Raw genomic sequence first — 27,629 nt, forward strand, 5'->3', positions numbered from 1 at the left:
TCTTACAGAAGAACAAAAGAACCCTTGTGTGCCTAAACCCCAGCAAGTGGCTCTAATTTCCTTGTGTGTCATTGCTGTGGGCAGAAGCCTGGAGTTCAGCAAGAATTACGCTTGAAACTTTGTTTCTGCTGAAGTCAGCCTGACCAGCAGCTTTCTGTGCACGAGCAGGGATTGTTCGTCACTTCTTGCCCTGGCCTACGTTCCTCTTGATGATACATCCCATTAGTTAGTGCCAGCTCCATGGAGGCGCCTGAATTTTGCATGGTGACAGTGTAACACCAGCTTCCTGTTCCCAGCCTTTGGGGACTTCAGTTAGATATTTAGTTAGATATTCCCCTTTGTGTCTGCAGCCCCATTTTCCTTCTCCCCAGCTATCCTCAGCCAGCTTGGCTTGTCAGTGCAGACACAGCGTTGTCTCCCGGTGCTGAGCTGAGTCTGTTGGGAAGATCTCTGCAGTGTGCCATAGTAGTGATTATATTTGTGTGGCTTTTCTGTCTTTGGCCCCTGTCTCTTCCTTTTGTACCATAGGGTTCACTTTGGACACAGGCCAGGACTTGCTAGTCCAAGTGAGGGTTTTAGTGTCTTTTTTTTTTTTTTTTTAAAGTCACACATTATACTTAATAAAATGCAAAATTGAACAGCACTAGGGGATAAAGATATGTGATTGTGAATAATATTGCTATGGGTGATAGGGCAGGAGAAAGGCAGGAGAACCTTCCTAAGGCTGTCAAATACCTTTCAAAAGCAGGGAGAAGGTGGTGAAGGTGGCTTTTGCTCAAATCATAAATCAAATGTCAAAAGCATCCTAACCCCCTTGCTTGTATATTCTATGTGTTTTCCAGTTATCATGGCAAGATCCAGATGTGCTATCAACATTATATCCCATATGTGGGCCTGTTAACTGACATGACGTGGCAGCAGTGCATGTCAGCTGATAAATACAAAACAAGTGCAATGTTCAGATCTTACAGTGAAAAAGATCTTGGGTAATAAAGGACTTGCAAAAGCCTCTGAAGAAGTACATGGACTCTGAAGTGCCACGCTCTTTATTCACTTGTGTATCCATCAGGCTGATGCTTTCACAGATGCATGATGTGTGCAAAGCTGTTCCATGTGGTCAGACAAAAATATCTTGATCTGATCCATGTATAACTGCTAAATTGGAAATGTAGACCATTTCAGCGTTCTGCCAGGAACGTGAAAGGGCTCTGCAGACCTTAACTGACCCTTGCAACACTGGTGGGCAAGCAAGTATTCTGGTAAACTGTTGGTTAGACTGGAGTTTCCTTCTCAGCGTGAGGATCTCATCACAGTGTTGTTGATAGCTCTTGCAGAAGAAATAAAATAAGAAATGCAAGAGTGATTTGGTGGAATTGTTCAGCTTCTGTGTATCTGGACTGCTGGTCTCACCTGCAGCTCAGTGGGTACTGGGTAACCCCTGGTGTATGCAATTCAAACCAGGGTCAGAAGCTACTGTGTGATACCTAAATTATAAGTTACATGGAAATAGCATGTCTTCCCTTTTCAGCCCTGCTGCTGGCATGCTGTTTCTGGCACAAAATGCTCAAACACCTGGAGTGCAGATGGGTAACTATTTAGTAGCGGCTTTCCATTTTTGTGGGAAGTCAGTACGCCCAAGTCTTGCATTGCACTGGCAAAAGCATATGTCAAAGCTTGGCTACATCAGCATGCGACACAGATGGTCTGTCTTGCAGAAATACAGGTGCTGGTGGAGCTGTGCATGGCCATGACTGCTGCCTTTTCTGCTGTGGGGTGTGATGCTGGAGCTGGGAAAGAGCAAAAATTGCAGCATTGACCCTGCCCATAACCTAATAGAGGCGGGGAGAGGTATGGGCATGGTTGGGGGTGTCCTTTGATAGCACTTCAAATGTAAAGCTTTACAAGAGGATTTAAAACCATACAATGAGAGAGCGGGTAGGAGTTAAAAGAGAGATTAACCCCCGACAGAGATGCAAGAGGAATCAGACTGGCTCAATAAATAAGGCTGAATGCTGTGTTATATTAATGGCAGGGAAGGGTTTGGGTCTCCTGGTGAATGAGGCTGGGTCGGGGGTTTGCACCGAGCTGCAGGGCTGATCTGTGCTGAAGCTCAGCACGGCTTTACAGCAGGTACCATCTCAAAACTGGAGCCCTAGCCTAAAGAAAGGGTCAGGAGGAGAAACAGTGAACCTCAATAACCTGAATTTAGGAAGGGGAGAAACTTGAGGGGCATCTTTTCTGTTTAGTTAGAAGTGGGAAAGGGAGGAGGAGAGGTTTTGGAAGTGCAGTCCCATAAACATGCTGGTGGTAGACCAAAAGCAGTTGGATGCAACTTCTCCAGAGGTGGCATAAAGAAAATAGGAGAGATTCCCAAGGACTGGAGGAGAGACCCTCTTGTCTTACTTGCCCTGCTATGGGAGGGGACAGAGATGCTCTGAGGTTAAGTGGTAAGTGGCCAACTAAATGATCTCCCCCCTGCCCCCCCCCTTTTTTTTTAAGTTTCTCGTTTTTTTCTTTTTGGCAGTTTGGAATGAGAATGATGCTAATTCCTAGCAGCTTTAATCATAAATGAGACATCTCTTACAGGAAAATCATAAATACTTAAAATGGGACAGCACTAGCATAGGAGAGCCTAAGATACAGAAAGGTCAGTACTTGACTAAGAGTAATGATTGTGCGTGTGAAGTATCACCAACTTGGAAGGAGTTGTAATAGGCAACATCAGACACGTAATTACTGCCGTGATGCAGGAGAACTGTTCAGGCTCTGAGGTGTGAAAGCTGTGACGCTATTGTTAAACATTCAAAAAAAGTGTTTACAAGCTTCATAATCGCATCAGAGCACAAAGACTTAGGATTGCCCTTGCCCACCTTGTGTTCAGTCGTTGCTGTCCCACATACTTGGTGGAAGTGTTGGAGACTTCAGGACGGAGAACCTAGAGCGTGCACTCAAAAGTAAATGGTCCTGCTGGTTTCTGAAAATCTTCTTGCGGTTTTCTTGATGTGTATAAACTGTAATTAATTAGATGGTAGTGTAAGAGTTCTACAAGCATCAGTGGTTGATGATGGTTGAGGTGATGAGGTCTGTAGGAAGGACCTTCTTTCTGGGACTGCCATGGGGTGGAAGATCAACTGACTTGTGCTGGTGCCAGCAGAGCTGAACTTCCAGGTGTAGCATCTCACAAGCTTGGTGAGAAGAAAGTCTGCTTGAATCATGCCCCTGTGTGATGCCTTTTGGGAGGGGACAGTACAAAACCTCCTCCATCTGCAGTGCTCTGCGGGGGCCAGCTGCTTGCAGGTGGTTTGGGCCAGAACCAGTGACACTCTGTAGTGTGATCCCAGTGCAGACAAGAGCATCAGGATGCCAGAGAGCTAATAAATTTGGCTGGGTGCGTGTTTTGCTCTCTTTAGAAACAGAGCACAAAAGAATTGCTGACCTTGTTTTAGCGTAGCCGAGGAGCTTGTATTTTTCCCCAATGGGGTATGCAAAGCATAAATCCTGGGAGAAGGTCGTCCTTCCTGCCTGCCCTCAGGAATAGGTGGAAGGACTGGAGACAGCACAGCGTTTTGCAGAAGCTTTGAGTATGCAGGATTTTCCTTGCTATTGAAGGGGCATTTCCAGCTGGATGTACAAAGCAATCTGGGAAGAAAGTACCTTAATGAGCCGGGTCCAGTGGGACTCCCACCTCTCTCACAGGAGGAGTAACTGGTTTGCAGGAGCATCACATAAAAGGTGTCTGACCTCTGCAAAGACATCTTAATTTGCACCGTGGTATTTGATCTCAGCTTAGAAACGTAGATTGATACGCATGTTAACTAATGATGTATGGAGGGAAGGTAATGCTTTGTGCTGCTGGTGAGTGCCACAAAAGATAAGGTTGATTTGCATATTCCTTGTTCTTTGAGCATCATGCCACATGCTCATCCTTTCCTATTCAGGGCCAAACTGGTACTTTTAGGCTTTTCCACAGCACTGGGAGATTCGAGCCTGCATTTTCTCTCTGGCTTCTTGCTGAAACCCAGGGATGTGTGAACAAATTGGCTCCAAAGCTGCACAGGATGGATGCTGAGGGGTACATCATCCCTGATGCATCTTCTCGACTAAGACCCTGGGTGGGCTGTGCATGATATAACATCCCCAGGGACACCTGCAACAACTGAGTGAGGTTACACCAGGCTTTGGCGTTGCTGAAATGGGATATTGCTGTTTTCTTTCTCTAGTTTGTTGCATTAAGGTGCAGCATTATCTTTACAGTTGCAATGGTACCAGGATGGAGAAGGGTTACAGCAGCTCTGGAGTGGTTCTGGCCAAAACGTGGTTTTGAGCTGTGATGTATTCCATGTGGGTGTAGGTTGCTGGTGAGAAAACTCACTTTCACCCATCAGTATAAGCTACTGTATAAAAAGAATCATAGAATCATTTAGGTTGGAAAAGACCTTTAAGATCAAGTCCAACTGTTAACCCAGCACTGCCAAGCCTACCACCAGACTGTGTCCCTAAGCACTACTTCTACACATCTTATAAATACCTCCAAGGATGGTGAGTTATCTCCAAAAGAAAAAAAAAGAAAAAGCAGTTTATAGGGTAATCCATGCTATTTATGAAACATACAGTGCAAAAAAAAGACCCGGATGAATATATAGCCCTTGAAAAGCTGTCCTTATGTCGCTGCTGACTTCAGCAGCTGCAGCATAAAGTAAGCATTTGCAGCCGAAGTTTGATAATGCAAACAGAAAGTATGCCCTTAAACAGTCTTGTGTGCCTGGATGATGAATTAATATCTTCTTCAGGTTCCCTGAGGGGAAAGTCTGACTACCCCAAAGTTCTGTCCTCATATTTGCATTGAGTGACAATGCCAGGCGTGGTATTCAGAAAAACCCAAGTTAAAGCCAACAAGAAAATCTGCTGCCACTCTCAGTAGTGATGCTGCTCCAGATTCCAGTTATCCTGCTGAAATGGGATCAATTCCTGGTGTCAGAGGGTGTTTCAGTGGCAGCTCTTCCCGTTGTTACAGTGCTGCAACACTCTAATTTTTATCTTCACAGTGTACAACTTCTGTTTATTCCTTTCAAGGCTGTGTTAGGCAGCCCCAATTTTTCATCACTGTCATTAGCACTTGGAGGGATGCAATCCAACGGTAATTAAATTATTGCATTTTTATGTTTCGCTAACAATGCAGTACAATAGCCATGTTCGTTTTTAGCTTGCACAGCTCTGTCAATACAGAAGTGTATTAGAGCCTGCTGTGCTTTGGGGCTTTGTGGGTGTTCTTGTTGTGGTCAGGCTAAATTCAAACTATGGTACTTAAAGCATTTTTAATCTTCAGATTGCTTTATGGACACTAATCCTCCAAGCATCCTGAAAGAAGTAGGTTAAATATGATTTCCATGGTGGAGGGACTTGTTCCACGATGTGGAGAATTAGTGTCAGATCCGAGATTAGAGCTGGCGTGACCCCTGGTAATTATTCACAGGGTCTGGGTCAGCCTTCTTTTGCTTCAGGTATTTTTCGGGTATTTTTCTCTCAGTTGAGCCATGTTTTCAGTGCAACTAGTTTTGCTCTCGCCACTGGGATGAAGATGAAATTGCGCCGTGGTTTGCTTAAGCTGCTGGTGATGTTTTTGGAAGAGATGACTATGAAAACAAGTCCTATAAGTTCTGGGTCCCTTCTTGTGCTTTAGATTACTGCTTTAAAGAAAGCTGACTTTGGAAAAACTCTGAATTAGGTCTGGAGAGCATTTGGGGTATGTTTGTCTTCAAATTCTCTTGCTTTCAGGCAGTGTTAGTGAAGGCTAGGGATCTTGGATGTATACGTGTGTGCTGTGTCCCCTATCTCTTCCTGATAGATGGAGGTGGTGGGAACTGGTGGTGGGAACCATCGCTGTCCTTGTGTTCAACCCCTTTGCTGTTGCTGTGGCTTGACCATCCATTTTCCTGCATTGAGGGCTTCCAGGGATGTTTAGCCCTGACTAATCAGGTAAATGAATGGGAAATCATGTATTACAGTGACTAGTGACGTTTCCAGGCTGAGAACCACGTATTGAAATACGGAGCAGTGTCTTATCTCCGATTGCTCTGATGCAACCAGAAAGGGGGCAGCTTTTAGTAGTTGGAGAGCTATGTCCAGCTGGGCGGGCTTGAAGTTTGGACTTTTATACACACCTTTCCCAGGCTGTTTGGAGGCACCTCTGAGGCTAGCAGTATTCTTTGCATTGCTGCAGATGAAGGACTGACTGCTTAAACCAGCAGGGAAATCCATTTCCTCCATGTAAAGGCTGGTAATTAGCAGCTAGTCCTAATCAGCACAGGTATCTGTTTGAAGTGTCCTTCCTCTTCATAGACAGCTGACTTTATTGCCCCAGGCAATTAATAAAAAACCCTGGTATCTACTAGACTTTCGTACTAAATAGAAGGAAGAAATGTTTTACGCTGAGGGTGGTGAGGCACTGGCACAGGCGGCCCAGAGAGGTGCCCGATGGCCCATCCCTGGGAACATCCAAGGCCAGGCTGGACGGGCTCTGAGCAACCTGATCCAGCTGAAGGTGTCCCTGCCCATGGCAGGGGGCTGCGCTGCAGGGACTTTGAAGGTCCCTTCCCACCCAAACCGTTCTGTGATACTGTGATTTTTTTCACATGTAGTGAAAACTCCTGTCACTCCCTTCATTGCTTTGCTGGGTTGGGTACCTCGCCCATCTCTTGCTGTGTGTGTGGCCAAAAGTGAGAGTCTTCGTGGGTATTCTTCGTAACGTGACAAATGTCTGCAAATAAAACAATAATAATGTGTCATTCACCTGCATAGCAGCTTTGAAGGTGCTTTTGCCTCCTTGTTTTTGCCCCGTTGCATTGAAGAAATAATATCGGGCTTCTGTGCTTTGATGGTTTTTACCTTCTCTCATGGATGGAGGCTGTAGCTCAGATCATGGTTTTGGTTTTCCAGGCTGTGGGTGGTCTTGGAAAGCTGCTCTAAGTGAAGAAGCAAAATGCTGCAAACTCGTGGGGTGAAGGTTGGGGAATTGCATCCTTAAGTGGCTCCTGCCTAGTTTTGAGCTGCAGCAGTGGCATGTGGTGGGAAAAGCGCCTTCAGCCATCGCTGAAACCTAATCCTCATTGCACGCCCCGCACCGCTGGATGAGTGTGAGCGTGTTGTGTGCCAGCATGTGTGCATTGTGGGGGCTGTTTGCCACGGGGAGCAGAGCACTGGTGGACGTTGCAGCAGCATGACAAGCCACGGTGGCAGCCCTGATGTGCCCAGGGGCCATATAAGCCCCAGGACTAGATGTGGCATCATTGCCGTGCTGCAGCTGAGCCGGTATTCACCCATAGCATTTCATTTCATCCAGGCTTTATTTCCATAACAACTTTCTTCTGTGCTGATGCTGCCAAAATTGGCTGTATTTCAAGCAGCCATGTTGTGTACGGCTCCTGCACAATGTCTAACCATTTCAGTATTTTTTATTCCGTGCTGAGTGCAAGCAAGTCCTGCCTTGTTTTAACCATTTCTGCTCGCTGAGCAGACTGTTTGCTACCAGCAGCTCCATGGGGTTCATCTGTCTTTCCCTGCTGACACCAACAGTTGGTTAACTTGTACAGGGAAAAGGAAAGTCTCTGTAGCCTTTATCCTTTGAATTAGGAAATGAAATGTCTGAATGTGCATTTTCCACCAAAAAACCACAGAAGAGACATGTTACTAGAAATGCAGGCGCTTGAGTGGCCTTGCTGTCTTGCTTGGAAGAGAGCACCTTTTTTTTTTTTTTTTTTTTTTTTTTTTTTCAAATTTTGTTTTATGTTATTGATATAATAGAACTCCAGAAGTTTTCTTGTGCCATGGAGAGAACCTACCTGACCCATTTCATGTAGCAGCACATTAGCCATTAGGGCAAATTCTGGAGAAACTCTATGAAAACGTGACCTGGCAGAGCAAGTGCAATAGCAGTAAGTGTGCTGGCTGTGATTTATGTCACTAGGTTCAGTGTCTTCTGCAGAATGATGGTACTTTTAAAAAGAGACAAGCCAGAGGGAGGAATAAACCACTCAGGATGCCAGATAAAAGGCAGTTTGTGATGAGACCTGAAGCCTGCAGAGACTGTGGGTCTGGAGAGCTCCTTGGATGGGCTCCTCCAACCAGGCACACCCCTGCGGCTGATGCGGAGAAATATGAAAGAGGTCAAAGTTGGTAATGTGAGGTCTTGGTTATGAATCTCAAATAGAAAAAAAAGACAGGTTACAAAATACTATCTTGTAGCAATGCTGACTGCATGCCAGGTAATGCGTAGTTCCTCTTTTTTGAGCTCTGTTGGCTTCATTCAACTGGACAGTCTCTCCCAGGCTGGTGTAGTTTTCGTTTTCTGGCTTAAAGAAAAAAGTGGTAGCAAAATGTATTCTGAAATGTGCCACTTTGACAGTACCTGTCATGCTGAGAAGGGTAAGAAGCAATAATTCTCAAGTAACTTTTAGGCAAGTGTAGCTCTAAGCCAAGCCACCTTTTGCAGAGTTCCATTTGCTGGGCCAGCGCTTGCTGGCAGAGGTCTTGGTTGTCACATCTTCCTTCTGCATTTCCCTCACATCTGATGAAGGATAATCTGTTTATCTGCGCTTGCAGCCCATGCCAAAGCCTCTGTCTGCCCCTTTCTTTTAGCCGCCATGAGTTTTATGTGTTGCATCCTACTGATGGCCAGCATGGGATGTTCACTGCTCGAGCTCGGCAAGTGGTTGTCCATGAAGATGATCAAAGTGGAGGTGAAGCTTCTCAGCCTCAGAGCTGGAGTGGTTGGAGGTTCCTGTTTCCTTTTGGCTGGTTCATGCCCAGGAGAGCGGTGGAGCTGTCTTGGGGATGTACTTTGTCAGTAGGTGCCTGAAAAATATAAACAGAACTGGAAATCAGCTTGCCAGTCCTTTCCTGCTGGAAGTGTTGCAAAATTGTGGTTTGCACCATAATGTTACATGTTTAACTTGACTGAGTTTTTTTCCCCTAAACCAATTATCTTGAGCCTAGAAAGAATTAAGAAGTGTATGCCTGACAGTGGAGGAAAGTAATGGTGTGATGTTGCAGCACATTTGTATTTTTGTTGAAAATGTGAAGTTGGTATATGGCAATTATTTAGTCTTTGTTCTCATCTCTTGCTGGTATAAACTTGAAGTGAGTATCTTAAATTGAAATGCATTTTTATGGTCTTTCTTGATGTCAAGAAAAATGCAAGGTGTAAATTTATTGTTGCACTCGTATATAGGATTTTGTGTGCTTGCATTCAGCTGTAATTCATGAAAGCCAGGCAGAGTCTGGGTGGTTTAGTTTGATCTTATTTAAAAACACACTCAATAATGTACTTACAGCTTACCCCAATAGCTCTGGTATTTTGGGAGCTTATATGAAGTCCTGTAGTGAAAACTCTCTCCTTCCCAAAGCCCATGGTCAAATTGCTGAGGTGCTGGGTTTGCCATGTGCCAGTGATGCTCTGGGGAATGCATCCCACTGCAGCAGAGGTACTTGCTCCCACTGCTGGCAGATCTTTGCCTAGAGAGGTGTAGCTCTCCTGGAAATGAGCTACTCTTACTGCCTTGGCCCTTCATCTGCCTTGTAGCTCAAGCACGTTAAGCTGGTTAACTGTTGGGATGTATTTAGTGGGTACCATCTTGTACACCTGTGATGGGAAGGGCTGGGTATTTAATATAGCCACGATGACTTGTGCAATGCTTTTTTGTGTATAAATGATTAATTTTGCAAGTAGGAAAAGGTATTTGAATGAGTCTTGTGCTCTGTGCAAAGCTCAAAAGCTACGTGAGGTGGCACACCCTCAACTTCTCCATGCAAAGTCCTGTGCCCTGGAGCTATCAGGTGGTCTTCTCTGGCTCTGATGGCATGAGCAGCCCGGAGAGGCAGAGCTGCTCCCGTGACCCAGCACCAGCCCAGGGATGGGGCAGTGGCATCTGCTTCCATCACAGCCAGAGAAGGGTTTGCACCAGCCCCTCGGTGCTGGGATAATGCTTCCTACTCCTGCAAAGCGTTTTCATATGTGCAGATAAAACTGGTGTGTATTTGCTTGGATTTTGTTACCCTGGTGCTGGCACACCTCTGTCTATCTGTCTGTAAGCAAATTTGGTGTGTGCTTGGAGAGGGCAAGGCTGCCTGATCCCTCTGTTAATAAATGAGTCCCTCTTAGAAACTACTTTGTTTTGCAGAGCTTCAGGAGCTGAACAAACTTGACCTAGTGCTGTCTACCAGGAATTGCTTTTAAACTCTTTATTCTCTTTTTCTTACCCCTTGGTCCCAGACATACCTCTGTGTTTTGGAGCAGTGACTCAGGGTTCAGGGATGAATAGACGGTGCGAGTCTGATGTCGGAGAATGCTTTGTATTATTGTTGTCAAAGTTTTAACCAGATGTTGGGTTCATTTAATTGCATAGGGAATCAAATGACTTCCGCTATTTCCTAATTTCAGGGTGCTTGATTTCACAACTTCAATATTTTTAACATATTTTGAGCATTAGAGGAACATTTCTGGGTATCTATGTTTTAATAGCTCAGCAATACTCTACTTAAGCGAATTTCACAACTAGTTGCCCTTTTTGTTGAGCAAAGTTTCAAATGCCTGAGTGAAGACCTTGGAGGGGAAAATTAAGTATATAATATTGGAAGCTGATATTCAGCCAATGCCTGTTAATAGTTGTCCAGACAAATGTCAGGCAGCAGAGGTTTTGTTATTGCAGCATGTAAGCAGTGGACTTCCTAACGCTGGGCTATGTGCTCCAGGGGTGAAGAAAGCACCAGTGCTTCATGCAGGGGTTCATCTCCCGCTGTCTCGGCAAGCCCTTGGAGATGTTCAGTGTCCTTTATGTTTTAGCTGAGATGTGTCACAATAGTGTGTTATTCACTGTTAACCTGGTAGAGTCCAGAATAAATCCACCATCCATAATGTAGGTGGCAACAAGGCAAGGGAGGCAGACATATGAAGATGGAAGATTGTTACATGATGCAAATGAACTGTTAACAAGAGAACAAATTAATTTACAGAAGCTTTTCTTCTGTGTCATGACAGGGATGAGAAGAACCAGTCCATCATCGTGAGTGGAGAGTCGGGTGCTGGAAAGACAGTCTCTGCCAAACATGCCATGCACTTCTTTGCAACTGTTGGTGGTTCTGCCAGCGAGACCAACATTGAAGCCAAAGTCCTTGCATCAAACCCAATTATGGAGGTAAAAGCTGCATAATTTCCTTTGTCCTGCTTGCAATGATCACTGTCTCTCTCCAGAAGTCACAAAAACAGTGAGAGCCATAGGGGCTTGTGAGCCCGACCCGATTTGCAGCCTCACAGCAGCCCTGAGCTGGAATGAAAATGCAGAAATACGTTGGTAGCCTCCATTTAGCCCACCCCAATTGCTCCTCTATTTGATGGTCTTAAAGCTGAGCCTGTCCATCCCCAGCATGGCTCCAGGAGCCAGGCTTTGAGCGGGCTTCAGAGTGGAGAGCCTGAGCAGTGCTGCCGGACCATTAGTATTTTATAGTCTTCCTTGTTCTTTTGCCACCACGTGGTACCTTCTAATCTTCTTTAATTATACAGATCTGAAATAGAAAAGAAAGGGATTAATCTGAGATATTTCAACAGTTTTATTTTTGTTAATTTTTTGTTGCTATCCATCATATAGGAGAATAACAAGTCCCGTTAGAGGGAAATCCCTGCTCTGATGGAAAAAAATTCCTTTTATAAATATAAAAGAAAGGGAGAAAGCATCTTTGTTTCATTGCACTGTGATCAGATGGTGAAAACAAATTTTTGAGTGCCTAAACCCCATTTTTCCATTTTTCCATTAGGCACCCGAGTGCCTAAACTCCCATTTTTGGAGTCTGAGTGCCTTCATTTGCAAAATATCCAAGTCAGCATGAAGACAAGATTTGGGCTTTTCCAAAGTCCATTAAACACTTCAGACCTGTGTGACTAGCAGTGCTGCTGTAGCAGAGCATAACATTGTCCTGTGCTTAATCTTAGGCTTGGCTTAATCTCTCAGGGAGGCTTCCTCAGTGCCTTGTGGCCAAATTGTCTGATAGACATGGAGGTAGTGGCTGATCCAGGACGAAAACCCAGCCCAAGAGGCAGCGTGCACGGTCTAGCGCTGTGCTGCCTGATGTGGAGTACAAGCTGGAAGGGTAAAACAAGTGATGGTGCAGATGAGCAGTAAGAAAAGCCACACAGGTGTATGGCTGGCAGAGAACAAGGATACTCGATCTGCTGCAGTGCGGGCTTCACGCTATTTTACTCCTTTCCTTGCTCATCTCCTGTGCCTCTGTGAAATGGCTGCAATACCTGGGAACACTTAAAAGCATCCTAGGAAAAATTCATAGTGCATGCTATTTTTCTGTATGACCCCATAATTTTATTGCTCTAGTTTTTTTGCCTATGTTCAGTTCTGGAGGTAATTTCCAAGTGCTGGGGACAGGGAACCTGTTTGTCTTTATTGGAAATAGATGAGAATGTTGCCCACACTCCCATGACTGTTTACATAACACTGATTACAGACTTAAATATTTAAAAACTTTTAAAAATTAAATTTAAAATTAATGTTTAATTTTGTTTTATGCAGGCAATTGGAAATGCTAAAACAACGAGGAATGACAACAGCAGTCGCTTTGGGAAATACATTCAGATCGGCTTTGATAAGAGAAGCCGCATCACTGGTGCCAACATGAGGACATACCTGTTGGAAAAATCACGAGTTGTATTCCAGGTGAGGAGTTGTGCTTTTTTCCTTCTTTTCTTTCTTTTGGGTGCTCTACTCAGGAATTTCATAGTCAAGGTCTTCTCCATGGATAAATTACTTCAAAAGCAGCTTTTCTGGTAGACATGGCTTCCAGAGATCTTTCAGGCTTATTTTGCAGTTGTTCTTGATGATCCCAACCTGATGACCTCATTCTGGAGGAATATGTATCTGAGAGACTTGTTAGTTGGCCTCTGGTTGTTCCCTACATCTGCCGGAAGCTGGAGCCCTGATGAGGGACTGTTGCTTCTGGCCTGGATGCTCAGCCCAGATGGAAAGCTTTTCTGTAGGCAGCTGCTGAGATCTCTACTGAACCTTGTAAAAACCCAGGAAGAATAAATTGCAGGCAACAGTCTTCAGGTTTGAAGACAGAGGAGAGGCAGGAAAAGGGCTGAGGAGGCTGATGTATCTGCTGCAGCATATCCCGTGGATTTTTTTATGCTTAGGGTCCATAGGGCTCAGCTCAGGCTCTACTGGTTTGTGCTTGAGATACAGCTCAAAAGGACCTGCAAACATTTTTGTCCTTGCACAGAAAAAAGCAAACAACCCAACTACAAAAATCCTAAAAACGAACAACGCTGGGAAGCTGCAAGTATAGGCCACTTCTTTTTACATTACTGTCGGTTTGCAGTGCAGTGCTTGCTAGCTAACTTAAGGCATGGAAGGTAGTAAAGTTATATATTACATTTGCAAGATGGACAATGCACACTGATCAGGGCAAAGCTTAGCACCTCTGTTCTCCTAGGTGGCTAGAGGTCCCAGTCTTTTTGCTGGCACTGAAGGAGTCTTGATGGTGGGACGCAGGGGATGGGGTCAGGGTGGCCCTGGGCTCATCTGGCACTGAGCTGAGGGTGGGAGCACTGCTGTAACCTCTTTGTGCCTCTGGTAACAGTGTTTTCCCCGTAGGCAGAGGCTGAGCGCAACTACCACATCTTCTATCAGCTTTGTGCCTCGGCAAGTCTTCCAGATTTCAAAGACCTTGGACTAAGTAAGTACTTCAACCTCCCTGTGCTCCTAGTTGTGATGGCAACAGGAAATTGTGGTGGGGTTGGAAATGCAGGTCAGTGATGGGGTCGTGTGTGCCTGTTCAGTGGGAGGAGGTAAAAGGAGATGTGTTTGAAGGGCTGCTTCTCCCCTGTGGTGCCAAGGTTTGCTTGTGCCATCTTTGGGGATGTGACACCTTGGATGAGACACCAGTGCTTATCACCTCTGTTGTGCAGCAGCATGCTGCATAAAGTGCATGATGTTTGTGTTGCACTGGTCAGCCCTGTTAGGCTTCTCCAAGTGCTGCTGGTGGGCAGGAGCTGTTGCTGGAGGTTAGCCATGGTGGGAGAAGGGAGTAAACCTGTGTGTTTTCTAGAAGCTACCTGCAGAACCACGGTGCAACCACGTGTGGTAGATGCCAGATGATGCAGGGAGAGCATGTGTTAATATTGTATGAAACTTACATAAAGATGTGTATTTTATATCAAGTGTGAGTGTGGGTTGATCTGGCCAGAGTCTTGGCAGGAGCAGTTGTGTCCTTTGAATCAGTTATGTTTTTTCAGTGGTTAACTCCTGGGTTGTATCCAGAGTTGTGTTTTTTTCCCCAGACTTGGCAGCAAAATCTCTGTAAGACATCTGATTAAGAGAGTTTGCACTTGCAGCAGGGGGTGCAGAGATGTTTTGTAATTTATTTATCTTCAATATCTGCTGTTGCTTAAAAGAAGTAAGGCTTAAAACATGCTTTTAAGCATTTAAAATGGTGAGCAAGGCAGGTTGTGATCCCAATGCAGAGCATCTTGCTGCTACAGTCTCACGGAGACTATGTGGCTATAGAGGAGTGGCTGGTCAGCTGGTCAAGAGAGAGGCTTTCAGTTTCTGGGTAATTCTGGGTTTGTCTTTGACTTTTGGGTTGCCATAGGCACGTTGGTCACAATTACTGAGTATCGGTGCTGAAATGGAAGCGTTCCTGTTGTCATCCTGTTGTCACCGGTAAACCTCAGCATATTACCAAACTGCAGTCCATACTCTTCCCCAGTGACACCAGACCAGATAACCACATCCAGGAGTTTGCTAAGGCATAACATAACTTCTAAGACTGTCTAGATGTAAACCTTAATGTCTGTCCCAGGACACCTGGGTGGGAGGTGAAGGTTTTGTGTGATTCACTGGGCACTAGCCATAGTATAAAACCTGGCTTGTGATGGACCTGAGGCTCCTTTCAGTCTGTAGGGGTCCCAAAACGAAGTTCTTCTGACAGTGGCTTCCCAGCTACAGTCAAAGAGCCTGTGTTTGGTCCTCTTGCATGCTTGTATGACCCCAGAGCACATCTTTTGGCCACTTCCAAAAGTTTCTGCTGTGGGCTTACATGCTTCATTTTTGCAAAGATACTTTGAGTATTGATGATGTTGTCTGCTGGCATCTTAAAATTCATGCACAAATTATTTCAACCCAGTCTGGCAGATGAGCTGATGTGGCAGAGCTCTAGCTGTGAAACCACCTTTCTCTTCTTGGGAACGTGTGGATCAGAGGAAATACGAGTCTTGTTCAACATGGCTCTCTAAAAGCATCATCTGTATTTGAGGTGACTGTAATAGTGAAGGTTGAGAGCTCTGCGCTCCTGGTGCATCACCCAGGACATCTTTGTGCTGTTGTGATTGTGGTTCTCAACTTCAGTGTCTCAAGCTGGCGGTGTAGGAGGTGGTGGGTACCAGTGTCGTTAGCCCACAAAGAAGTCCTCTTAGGTAATTTCTAATCAAAATTTGATGTGTTGGTGCCTGTCAGTCTGCAGCTGCACTTTTCTGTAGTGCATGTGCATTTCCTGTGTCACGGGCGTGTACATGTATCCACTCAACCCACTGCTTGTGCATTCAGGTGAAATGCAACAAGGGAAAAAGAAGTCATGCTCTCCAAAATGAAAGGTGTGTGTCTTTGGTGTTTCCTGCACTGTCACCTTGCAAAAGCTTAAAAATACCTCCCTGAAGTGTTTTCGTAGCTGGAAGATGCAGTGTTGCTCACATGCTCAGTGGGGATGGCTTCTGGGGGATGTGGATGCCATGAGCTGCTTTTGTTGGAGTGAACCAGGCTCTGCTTTGACCTGTTGAATTACTAGTGCTGTGAGTGCAGAAGTGCATAATTCACTTACTTTCCTTTCTTTTGAGGGATCTTCTTCATTGCCAGCTTCACTTCAGATTTACTAGCCTGTATCTTGAGATGGTTAGTCAAAACTCAAACTTACTTTGTCATGTAAGCTGTATCTTATCTGTCAACCTTGTCTTCCCAAGGCTTATACAGAACAAGAGGTGCCTTGATGTGGAAATCCACTTTTTATTAGACAGAGGAGGGTGTCTATTTTTCCATATCAAAAGTAGGAGCTGTTGCTTCTCCCTTGGGTCTTGTGCATAGAAAGAATTGTTGTTACTTTCTTTTGTATTGCAAAATGCTGGAAAATAGAGTCTCTAAAATTATATGAGCCAGCAGAGCAAACCAGTAAATGTTGGCTCCTCAGTCAGAGCGATCCAAAAGGGTTGATTTTAAACTAGAAAGTAAATATTTGACTTAAGATGTGGGAGCCTGTGTGTAACACAGTGCCTTTCGAAGTGTGGTGTCTAACTTAACGATGCCTGGGCAGCGGCACAAAGCAGGAATACATTTTATTTGCTTGCAGTGAATCAAAGGGTTTCTGTGGTTGTTAAAATTATTGCACACATATTGAAATATAAATATTGGAGTCAGTTATATTGGCGTCAGGGATGACTTGAGGCAGAAACGGATCCCATTGTGGATGATTAAAATTGGAGGCTGATGTCTTGGTCCTATCAACCACTGCCAGACCTGGATGCACCTTGCAGGGCAACATGCAGCAACATCAAGCTGTTAATGCCACGTGCTCTGTTGTGAGCTGCTGTTGTGCTAGCGGGACCAGGATGGACGTTGGCTCTCTGATCCCAGTCAGAATTTTCTGCCCCTTATTCCTGATGCTCCAGCAATGAGCAGAGTTGCTGAAACCTCTGGGTCCCAGGGCTTTGTATGCCAAAAAGAATTAAATGTTTTTCTTAGAGCCTGAAAGTACAGCTAATGCAAAAGCCTGTGGGAGGGCTGGGAAGGGTTGGGGACTTTCTGGTAGCACTGTGAATCAAAAAAAGTGCAGATTGTAGTGATTTTAAAGATTACCAGCAGGCTGATGTGGAACACACAGTAGGCTGTTTTTCTCATTATTTTTGTGATACTTGGGAAATGTGTTTCTGAGTGTTAACAGTCTTTCTGAGTTTTTCTTGGCAAGTCACTCCTACCCATTTTGAAATGAGCTAAAGCTGGTGCTGAGAACGGATTCTGGGTGGGATGGGGCAGCTGTCCACTCCTCGGCTACCCCAGCCATCCCTGGGACCAAGCTTTAACATATCTTAATGGTTTTGGCCTCAAGTAAGCACTTGTTTGAAGGGGAGGCAATTGTACGTGCAGCTTTAAGTGGATATAAATCCTGCGACCTCTTCTTGTATCTGTGTTTGCATGCCTCTTGGTTTCCGTAGGTTTTAGCTTTGTGTCATCCTGAAATAACTTTGCTAAAGCACGGACGCTTAAATGGAGCTATGCTTCATTCACTTTGCTCCCTGGGTTTAAAGTGGTAGGTGAGAAAAGTGTTAAAATGTCTGCACTGGTCATGGGTATGTAAAACAGGATAAAACCCCCTAAAAGTAGTAACCTCAGTATTTGAAATAGCCTGCACCCATACAATGAAGCAGTTACTTGAATCCCAAATATACTATAGCTCTGGGGAAGGGGTTTCATCACTACAAGAAGTAGTTAAACGGTCACTTACCAAGGTTATACTTCATTTCTAAGTAAACTATTGTTCAAAGGAAACAGGTGCCCTTTGAGGATGGGCAGTATGGGGGACAGGGAGCACCCCAGTGCATGCCTCAGGGAGTGGCTGCAGCAGGTGAGTGCTGCTTGCTGATGTATTTCTTCTCTCTTTTCTCTCCTAGCATGTGCTGAAGACTTTTTCTACACTTCTCAGGGAGATAACACGTCTATTGATGGTGTGGACGATGCTGATGACTTTGAGAAAACCAGACATGCCTTCACTCTGCTTGGTAAGGGGTTGCTCTTCTTGGAATCTTCCCAGCAGAAGTCTCTTGCAAATGCTTTCAGAATTCTGTCTGAATTACATGGCTCTCCTGTAACACTAAGAGGTATAAATCCATGTTCCTATTGACTGGGTTGACTTTACCTTGTTCTTTCATATGAGCTGCAGAAGTGTTTTTTACAGTTGTCTGCAAAGCAGCAGTGAAATGGAGGACACTGAATTCAAGAGACACCTAAACAAACCATTCTGGAGTCAAAGCTGTGCTGCAGCTTTGACTTGTTATTTTTTACCCTATTTACAAGCAGGAAAAGAGCTATTTTTCTGCAATTCAGTCTGTATTTTGGTTGAGGGTGACATCACTTCTCGGACCATCACAGTATTGTATTGAGTAGCTGATTCCTGGGAATAATGAGTCCGAGTAGATCCCTGCTGTGCAGAGTCTGCATTTGCATGGCCAGCTGCAAAATCTATTGCTGCAACAACCATCTGTGCATGCTGCAGTTGAGCAGTGCCATAGCCTGCCTGCAGCAGCAAATGTTTGAAAAGAAAAACAATTTTTGCAGGGAAAAGCTTTCCCAGTTTATTAGTATTCATCTGAAACCAGTTTTTAAAATCCTGGTAAGTCTTGGTGTCTCTGCTGCATTTTATATGTTGGGAGAGGAGCTCCTGGTGTTCACAGCCAGCTGTGAAATCCCCCCGAACGCTGTATCGCATCCACTGTACTGTGCCAGCAGCAAGCGTGGGGAATCATTTCAAGTTTTGTAACTGCAAGTGTTTCCCCCAAATTTATCCTCTTTGTGTTTTAGATGGGCTTGATCTCTTTTTTGAGGGGGTGATAGTGGGGTCTTGTGTTTATCCTTCTCTAGTCTGGCTTGTGTGACTTCTAACTGCTAACTACTCAAAAAGAGACTCCACGGGTTGCTCCAGACTTGCCTACAGGTCTGTAATCACCCAGGAACGCTCTCCTTACCTTCTTGCCAGGGTCAAGTCTTTCTTTGTCCCCTTCTCTGCCTCCCTAAGCAGACTCCTTGTCTCCTTCCCCTGTGAGGCACTGTGTTAGCATCTTTGCTGCCAATTTGATGATGTTTTTCTGCTCTTCACATGCTTCCTCTGGCTCTGCCTTTCCCTGTTTTCCTTCAATGTTTCCCAGCTCTGTCTGCTTCTGTTCAGGGCCTGGTGAAATTGCTGCTACACTTTCTAGTCTTGCCTTTATGTGTAACAAGGAGAAATCAGATGTGTTTTTAAATCCCCACCCTAGTCAGGCTTAACTCTAATTAAGAGAGCCAAGTAACAGCAGAGCATTGCTCCTTTTAGTAACCTTAAAACGTTTTTCACTGTGCTGATAACAGAAAAGTCCCGAGAGAGAAGAGGAAGCTCTTGATAATCAAAAAGCCAGCAGGTGATGCCTCAGACTTTGGGTGGATAATTAGGGCACCAGTACTGAACACAAAAGGGACACACAAACCCAAATGGGATGTAAAAATGCAAGATATGGCAAGAAAGCCCTGTGCGGGCTGCTGCTGAGCAAAGCTTCTGCTGGGAAGGCCTGCAAAAGTCTGCCAGAAAAAATATGTAAAGCAATAACATCTCACACCCCCAGCAAAGACCCACAACTTGTAGCTCCTGTTGAGACACTGGGGGGACAGTAAGGCAGAGCTCCGCATCACCTCCCTGGTGACTGGCTGCACCCAGCTGTAGCACTGGTCTGGAGGCGTTGTGCATCACCTGCATGGCTTTAATTTTCTCTCCTGTTTGTGGGGCACTGGGAATAAGTTGTGATTTTTGTGCTTCAGTTGTCAGCTAGATCTCACTGTTGGACTATGATTGTAGAGAAGCAACTCCTTGTTCTGTAGAAGCCGCAGAGTCCTTATAGCTCTGATCCTGTTTGATCATTACGGAGTAGCATCCTTGGTTTCATGCATGTTTGCAATAGTACTAAACCTGGCTGTGATAAAATGGCAAGCAACAGGGGTAAAGAAATTACATGAGCTCCTCTCACAGTCTCTGCTGTCATTTTTTACTTTACTGAGAGTTTATGATGTGTTTACTGGCAGAGGTCTGATAACTCTGAAAACCTACAGCCTGGGAAGGAAATTGAACACTGCAAGCATTTTCAGTGAAGACTGTTTGCGTTCTGTTGTGACAGTCAGCTCTCAATTGTTCTCATAGGAGTGAAGGAGTCTCATCAGACAACCATTTTTAGGATAATTGCTGCCATTCTGCACCTAGGGAACGTGGAAATCCAAGTGGAAAAAGATGGCGATGCCTGTAGCATATCGGTACGTCACCAGCAAGAGTGGGGCATGTGGGAAGCTTTGTATGCTCATAAATTAAGCCACATTGGGTGTGCTGGGCTTCACAGCAGTATCCTTTGATGGAAAGCCCTTTTTTTCCCCTGGTTTTCTTTTCTTTTTTTGAAAATGCAGTGTAATTTCCTGGTTGCTTAGTTTTTCCTGGAAGATAGTGTATTATTTCTCTGCTCTAGCCATTCGATAAGCGAGATGATTCAAAGGTTGCTTGCCACCTTTCATCCCAACCCATCTTTTAACTTTTCCCGCTTTCTTGAAAGACTTGATACACATTGGGGGACCTTGGGGGAACAGTGACTCCCCCAGGAGAAGGTGAGATGCCCTACAACCACTTTCCTATAGGCAAAGCCATGTAGCTGCTGCTTTTAATCTGGCCATGCAGTATGCAAAGAAGGACTGCACAGTTAATTAGCCAGAATACATAAGACCAAAGATGCCTTAGTGGTGGTTTTTCTGTTTCTGTGTTTGTTCAGGGAGGGCAAAAATAAAGGCAGTTATATGGAAAATACTGTCCTATCAATTATCACCGCAACCTAGACTGGGTCGTTTGTTCCTAATTAAAGTATTTAAATGAGTTCTGCACACACTTTTAGTGTTGCCCTTGACATAATGGAGTGCTCAATTAGTTAGATGCTGGGGGTAATTTACTTGATATTTGGAAACACAGATATGTGAAAGTCGTGTGCTCTGACAATGTTGAGTTCTGTAATGGTGTTCACGTTGTTTAATTACTTTCAGATGTAATTGCAAGGTATTAAATCAATCCTGTTATGACTTTGAATCCATGGTCAAAAAGATGTCATAGTAATAAAGCATCCTAGAGGTCTTCTAAAAGGCATTTTTCTCTCCATCCCCAAACCCATGCAGCTTCTGTGCATGCTCGTATCTAACTGGAAACAATTTACTTCCTTTAGATAGGTATTATTACACTGAGAAAAGGGAAATTGATTTCTCATTGTCCAAGAGGCAGTGCCTGCTATCTTAGCATAATAGAGACTCAGAACTGCCTTGTCTGTCTTTGAGGGGGGAAAAATACAATGCACTAGAAAAAATGAAGTTCATTTTATTGATTATGCAAAACACAAGCCCTTCTGGTAATGCACATTTTGCAACTTTGTGATTCGAATTAAGTTGGTTTGTAAAAGGCATGATGTAATGGCATACCCTAAGCTTTAACTTAAGGCTTGTTCAAGGTTGCTCTGAAGGAATGTGTAGTTGCAGCTCAAGGAGGGGTAGAGTGCTTTCTCCTGTTGCCAGTCATTGTGGAAATCTGCTCTTTCTGAAAATCAAAACCTTAAGAACAGCCAGAGCAAAGCCATATGTGTACCACTGTTCAGAGCTCTCTGTAAGCAGTGTTACCCATGTCCATGAAAAGTAGTGCAACTGGATGAGTGCTCATTGCTTTTTTGTTTCTTACCAACCAGAGGAACAGAGTACTTCCCTAGATAGTTAAGAAATACTGCTAACTTCTTGTGCTGATCTGGGAACTCAGTATTTAAACTGCAGTTTTGGAGTGTCACCAACTTGCTGACTTTGCTTCTTGTTACCCCTAGAGCGAGGATGAACACTTGAACAAATTCTGCAGCTTGCTGGGTGTGGAGTGCAGCCAGATGCAGCACTGGCTTTGCCATTACAAGCTCGTCACCATGACCGAGACCTACGTAAAGAGCATGTCTGTGCAGCAAGTGGTGAATGCCAGGAATGCCCTGGCCAAACACATCTATGCTCAACTCTTCAGTTGGATTGTGCAGCATGTCAACAAGGCCATGCACACCACCGTCAAGCAGCACTCCTTCATCGGTGTGCTCGATATATATGGGTATGCATATTTTTTGCTTTTAAGGCTGTTTAATTAGTCCTTTCTGATTTGTCTCACCCTTGTGGCAACACATGCTTGACCTTGGCTTGCAGCAGGTGATGGGAATAATAGAAAGGAGTGCAAAACAGTGCAGTTGTTTGTGTTTTTCAGTTTTGATCCTCCTTTAGGTTGCACAACCCTGACCTTGAAACAGTGCATACAGATCTGTTTGAGTGTTTGCTTTTGGGATTTAGTTCCTGTGCCATCACCATTCAGGATTTGTATTCTCCATGCTGTTGAAAGCGTCGAGCTTGAAGATAAGCAAGGAGTAAAGATGCTGATGTGGAGACCAAAGACTGTGCTAGGCTCTGCTTGGGGTTGCTGTGGGATTTGAGGAAACTATTTTGCTTCTTCAGCTGTGAAACTGTTGCTGCAGGGCCCTTGTGCACCAAGAGCTTTCAGAGCACTTTGGGAACCTGTGGCAGGGAGTAAGGTGCAGAAGGCTCTGCCATAACTGAAGGCAAGGCTTCCAGCCTGCAATCTCTTTAAATTCAGACTGGGTACCAGTTACTGTCCAGTCTTTCATCCTGGCACCTGAGCACTGGTAGAAGAGGGATGCAAGAGTTGGCTGTGAAGAATTCATTTTAACTGAAGAAGCAGAAGATGTAGTAGAAAGGAAGGGATTCTGTCAGTGGGAATGGAAAGAGGTTTTCTGGGTTTGGATTTTCACCTCCCCTCTTTCAACACCATCCCTTTTCTGTCTCTCTGGGGGGCAAGGACAAGAGAGAAGTCACAGGCTGCACAGAGAGGTGCCTGATGCCCCATCCCTGGCAACATCCAAGGTCAGGCTGGACGGGCTCTGAGCAACCTGATCCAGCTGAGGATGTCCCTGCTGGTGGCAGGGCGTTGTACCTGAAGGTCTTTAAAGGTCCCTTCCAACCCAAACCATTCTGTGAGTCTAAGTGGGACAGCAGTGACCTGCTGTGCTCCCTTAATACATTAAGATTCTCAGTTGCTCCTGTTTCGGAGGAGGAGGTGGGATGGATCAATTGTAGATGTACCAGGAACCAGCCCCTGACCCAGTGCAGTTGCTGTACTTGCTGAATCCCAAATCCCGTGTAATGGCAGACTCCTTGTAAGGTGTGTCAGATCTAGATGGACCTGAAACTCAGCATGAGATCCTGCCGAAGCGGCTCTGGGTCAGCTGCAGAAAGCTTTGATATCTATAATACTTACACGGTTGCTGGAATTGGATCTTGTGTATAAAACCTCCCAGGGGAGGTTCTACAGCTCCTGGTGTTTGGGATGTTGATTTTAACATCCGCTGGACAGCCATGGCAGCAGAAAGGATACCAGAAAGTGCTGGAGCATCAGCATAGCCCACTGCCTGCTCATCTCCATCGGTGACTGCTGCCTATGGCAGGGTTTACAGGAACACTTGTGTCAAGTATGGTAAGAATACAGTCCTCTGGTTTTGGGGTTTCAGTGGGAGGGGTTGAGATGGTGAGATTGCCCTCAGAGGTTTGCAAGTGTCTGGGCTTGGTAGATAGCATGGGACCTGGAATATCTTAAATAACCAGATGGTATTGGCACAGTCTGGTTTGAAGACTGTATGAGATGGAAAAGCTGTTTCCCATCAGTGTCCCTACAAATAGAGATTTCTGCAGGCTGGGATATGATAACTAAAGCTTTGAGATGGAGCCATGTGAGTGATGGTCGGTCAGCACAGAAAAGTGGATGTCTGAGTTAAAAAATCAGATGTGGCCTTGCAGAAACCTGAATAAAAGGAGACTTGAGGATAACAGTCACGAAAGATTAAGCTGGACTTGAAAACCTGTTAGAGTGGAAGAAAATCCTCCCTTAGCTGCCGGTCTCCTACATCACATCCAGTGTGTGAGCTAGCAGGTGCTTTTACAGCACCAGTGTCACCGTGGGGTACAGCAGGGGTTTTCCACAGGTGCTGGCAGGTCCTGTAGAAATAGGCAGGTTTGCAGGGGAAGGGTTTCTGCTCTGTGGGCTGTAATACTTGTGTGAGAGTCCGGCCTACTCAAGAGACCATAAATCCCTTTCAGAAGGGGGTTTTGCTGTGTAAATGCTGAGTAACTAACAATACAGGGACTTTGGGGGCTGACAACCTGACTCTCTGCAGTCCTGGACAGTGGTTTGTTCCCCAGGCTCGGGTTATTTGGGAGTTTCAACGCATTCTGCCGAATACTGGAAATTAGTTTGTTTTTTTTTCCCTAAATGCTTGTTGGTTTTCCTCTAGGAGAGGAATTAAGCTAGAAAGGCAGGGAGCCTGCAAGCAGCCTTCACCACACATCCCTAACATCCTGAGAGCACCTCTGTCCTGGTGGTCCTGGGGGAGGACTGTCCCCGTGGGTGGGATTTCTAGGGACAAAGTCCAAATGGAGATGGTCTAGAGGCTGTGGAGTTTCTTTCTGAATTCTCTAATACTTAACTCCACATCCTTAATTCTCTGTTAACACTGAGGTGACAGGGTGCCACACTAAAAGCCTTTATGCTTTTATTGAAATCACGTCATTTACTATACTAGCAATACCCCAGTCCATCTGAAGAGTGCGTTCACGTGGCATTCCTGGACTTGGTGGGGATGGCTTATTTTTCCTCTGTTTGCCATGTGAAGAGAAGTGTGAACATCCAGGCATCCAGCTGTATGCTGGACTTATTTATGAAGTTTAAATATTTTAGTATAAACCCTGGTGCTGCAGCAGATTTAGGAGATACCAGTCACACAGCAGAAAAGGGAACAGAAGAAAAACCAAAATGCAACATTTGCTCCCAACATTTGCTCCCAAGAGCTGTCCCCAAGCCTTCCCAGGAGTCATGATGGTGGGTTGGAGCAGTGAATATGCTTATTTTTTGCACCAAAATATAGTGCCCTAAAATGAATAGAAACCAAAATGGCCATTGGTTTCCTTTTCCCATTAGGATGTCATTTTAGTGCAGTCACTGTGTGCAGGTAGGACCTCCTGGTGAATGTGCATGAGGAACTGGTGATCAAACTGCTCTGTCAATGAGCAAATTGCGCTGGCAGAGTCCCATAATTAAAAACTTCACAAAATCTCCCTTGGAGTTGATATTGTACAGCTGCTCTGCCCCCGGCTGGCTGGCACCGAAGAGGGTTCGTAAATCACATCTGGTGTTTCTCAAGTGGAAAAAGTTTCCACTCTGATATCTCTTCCTCTTGTACCCTCGCTCTCATTGCGTTTTCCCACCTAGCTCATTGTGCCTCTCCATCTCTGTTTTAATTAAGTCTTTCCTTGCCCTGTGGCTCTAATCATGAACCTGCAGGATTGGGATTTCTGAGGAGTACTGGGAAAGTAGAGTCCCTTTAATTGCAAGAGCTGAAGGCAGGGATCTGCTCGGTGTGATGGGTGTTGCAACCAAGATCCAAGCGCAGCAGCAGCTCTTCAAGGACACGTTCATCATGGAGGCTCTGGCGACGTGTTTAATATAAACATTTGTGTGTCCCAGCCACCAGATTTTGCTGCATTAAAGATTGTAAAGCTTGGTTCCTGGCATGGGGATGGATTGAGAATCCTCTGCTCAGCGTGGGCTGCACTGGCTCTGGGAGCAATGCCAGCCTTGGGTCAGGCAGAGGGGGAACAGTCCTGGCTTTCCTGGAGAGCTGTGGGGCTGATAAAAGCACCAAAATGACACCTTTTTCCTATTCCCCCTTTTCCTTTAGCTTTTTTGTATTGCCTTTCCTCAAGGGCTGAGGCATTTTGTATCGTGAGGGCTTTACTGCATGGTAATACCTGGGGAATAACTGCATCATGTAGATAATAGCCAGGTAGTCCTCAGAAAGTACAAGAAATGCTGATTTTAATTTATTTTTTCTTTTGAGGGAAGGGGGTAAAGGCTTCACTTGTTTAGCGCTTTGAGACTGTACTGCCAGCTCGTACAGCACCTATTACCTGAATAAATATTTTGCCACGCATTTATCATTACAGCAGCCCTTGCCGCTTCTTCCCTTAGTTTAATCCTTACAGTCATGTGTCAAAGACTTTTTTTCCCCTCTCCCTTCCAACTGTGCCTTAAAAATAGAAATCACATAATTCCCTGTGGTAGCTGAATTTTTTTTTTTCCTCTTTTAAGAGTAAGCCCAACTCCCTGTGCCTGTTCCTGGACATTGCGTGCTTCAGCGCTGACCACCCCTGGGGCTGTGCTGGCTCTCTGCTGCTTGCTTGTAGTTTGTGTTATTAAAAATGCATTTTTTAATTTTTTTTTTCCTAATTGTGACTAGGAAGCCAGTATTGAGTTCAGTTTGGAGTTGGCCTGCAGAGGGATGGGATAATAATTTGGCGAGGGGAGCTTTGGAAGCCCTAGTGAAGAGGGGGAATCACAGAGACTAACACCAAACTCCCTCTAAGGAATGTGTTGGAATCAGAGCTGAAAGCACCATTTCTCTCTCTGCCTCCAGAAGTCACTTGCTTGCGTGTATCTAACTTTTGTGCTATCAGGGATGCGATACAGAGACTATAATTATGAATTTAATACCTTCTTTTTCTGCTCTATTGAATTGCTTTAAAAATACCACGTTGGGTCTTTTAAGACAGCAGTTACTGTTTCTCCATCACCTTTGCAGTGAATATATTTGGACTTGGTATTTCATAATATTTTTCCCCAAGAGAGGCTGTTACATTTCATGCCTTAGACAGCACTTCTGCCTGATGGGCAGGAAGCTACAGTCACGCTGAATATCTCATCTGTGTAGCAGAGAGACCTCTTGAATCCCTTGAGTTGTTGCAAGGAAAGATACCTGTTTTGGGGAATGAGGAATAAAGTGTAGATCTAGGATAGGAGGAATGCAAAGACACCGTGTAATAAGTGGTGTTATCCATCACACAGATGACATGGTTGCAAACAGAAGTTGATCTTGAGACTAAGCAAGGCTTAATGCTAATTTATTCATTGCTTTGCAGGTTTGAAACTTTTGAAGTGAATAGCTTTGAACAGTTTTGTATCAACTATGCCAACGAAAAGCTCCAGCAGCAGTTCAACTTGGTAAGGTCAGCTTGGAAATGTTCTATAAAACATAGCAGAAAATGTATCAAAGTGGGATTATTTTATGTTAGGTGCCATTTACCTGCAGCCTGGCCAGATCATGTGGCCAGCATGAATGGGATACAGTCTCTCCCAGGTAACGATTATGCATTGCAATTGTGCTAAATATTCATATCAAGTTGAAAATGTTGCTTAGTTGACTTATAAGGTCAATACTGGAAGCAGGTTTGCAAATGGTTTATGCAAAGGTTCACTGGTGATTTTGGGTAAGTAGATAGTTTGCCAATATATATTTTTTTTTTTCATAGTTTCAAACTGAAACCTGGATGATCTTGTGCAGAGTCCTGATTTCCAGTGTGAGAGAAAGCCTGGGTGGGAACCTGCCTATTAAGTGTGGCTTAAGCCTCTGCAACAAAAACTGTGTTATAAATAGCAGGATTGGACACGCTCCCCATTTTTCACTTGGATGTGCCCCTCAAAAACCTGAGATTCTTGTATTTTATTAGATATAAGTGCTTGCCTGCGTTGGAAGTGTAACCAGTAAGGGGCCGTTTCCTGCTTTTGTGGTAAGCAGGGGAAAAATTACTGTTAGTTTCAGGATACAAGAGAAAACTTGTTAAATTTGATCAGCTAAGTACTGCAGAGTAGTTTGGCACTTTGAAACAGTTTTATATGCATAG

The 27,629-nt window shown here is 44.7% G+C and overlaps 1 protein-coding gene across 1 annotated transcript in view; it reads left to right on the plus strand.

Moving 5' to 3' along the window:
• The window catches only part of MYO5B (myosin VB), a 152,398-nt gene that overhangs the window by 39,425 nt on the left and 85,344 nt on the right, over window positions 1–27,629 (plus strand). The window contains exons 5-11 of the mRNA XM_080371670.1: window positions 11,033–11,189; window positions 12,573–12,716; window positions 13,653–13,734; window positions 17,714–17,821; window positions 19,984–20,093; window positions 21,677–21,942; window positions 26,868–26,949. Coding sequence (XP_080227796.1) covers window positions 11,033–11,189; window positions 12,573–12,716; window positions 13,653–13,734; window positions 17,714–17,821; window positions 19,984–20,093; window positions 21,677–21,942; window positions 26,868–26,949 — 949 coding nt within the window. The remainder of the gene's footprint in view (window positions 1–11,032; window positions 11,190–12,572; window positions 12,717–13,652; window positions 13,735–17,713; window positions 17,822–19,983; window positions 20,094–21,676; window positions 21,943–26,867; window positions 26,950–27,629) is intronic.

The sequence above is a fragment of the Falco punctatus genome (assembly GCF_963210335.1).
Source record: "Falco punctatus genome assembly, chromosome: Z".
Classification (NCBI taxonomy): domain Eukaryota; kingdom Metazoa; phylum Chordata; class Aves; order Falconiformes; family Falconidae; genus Falco; species Falco punctatus.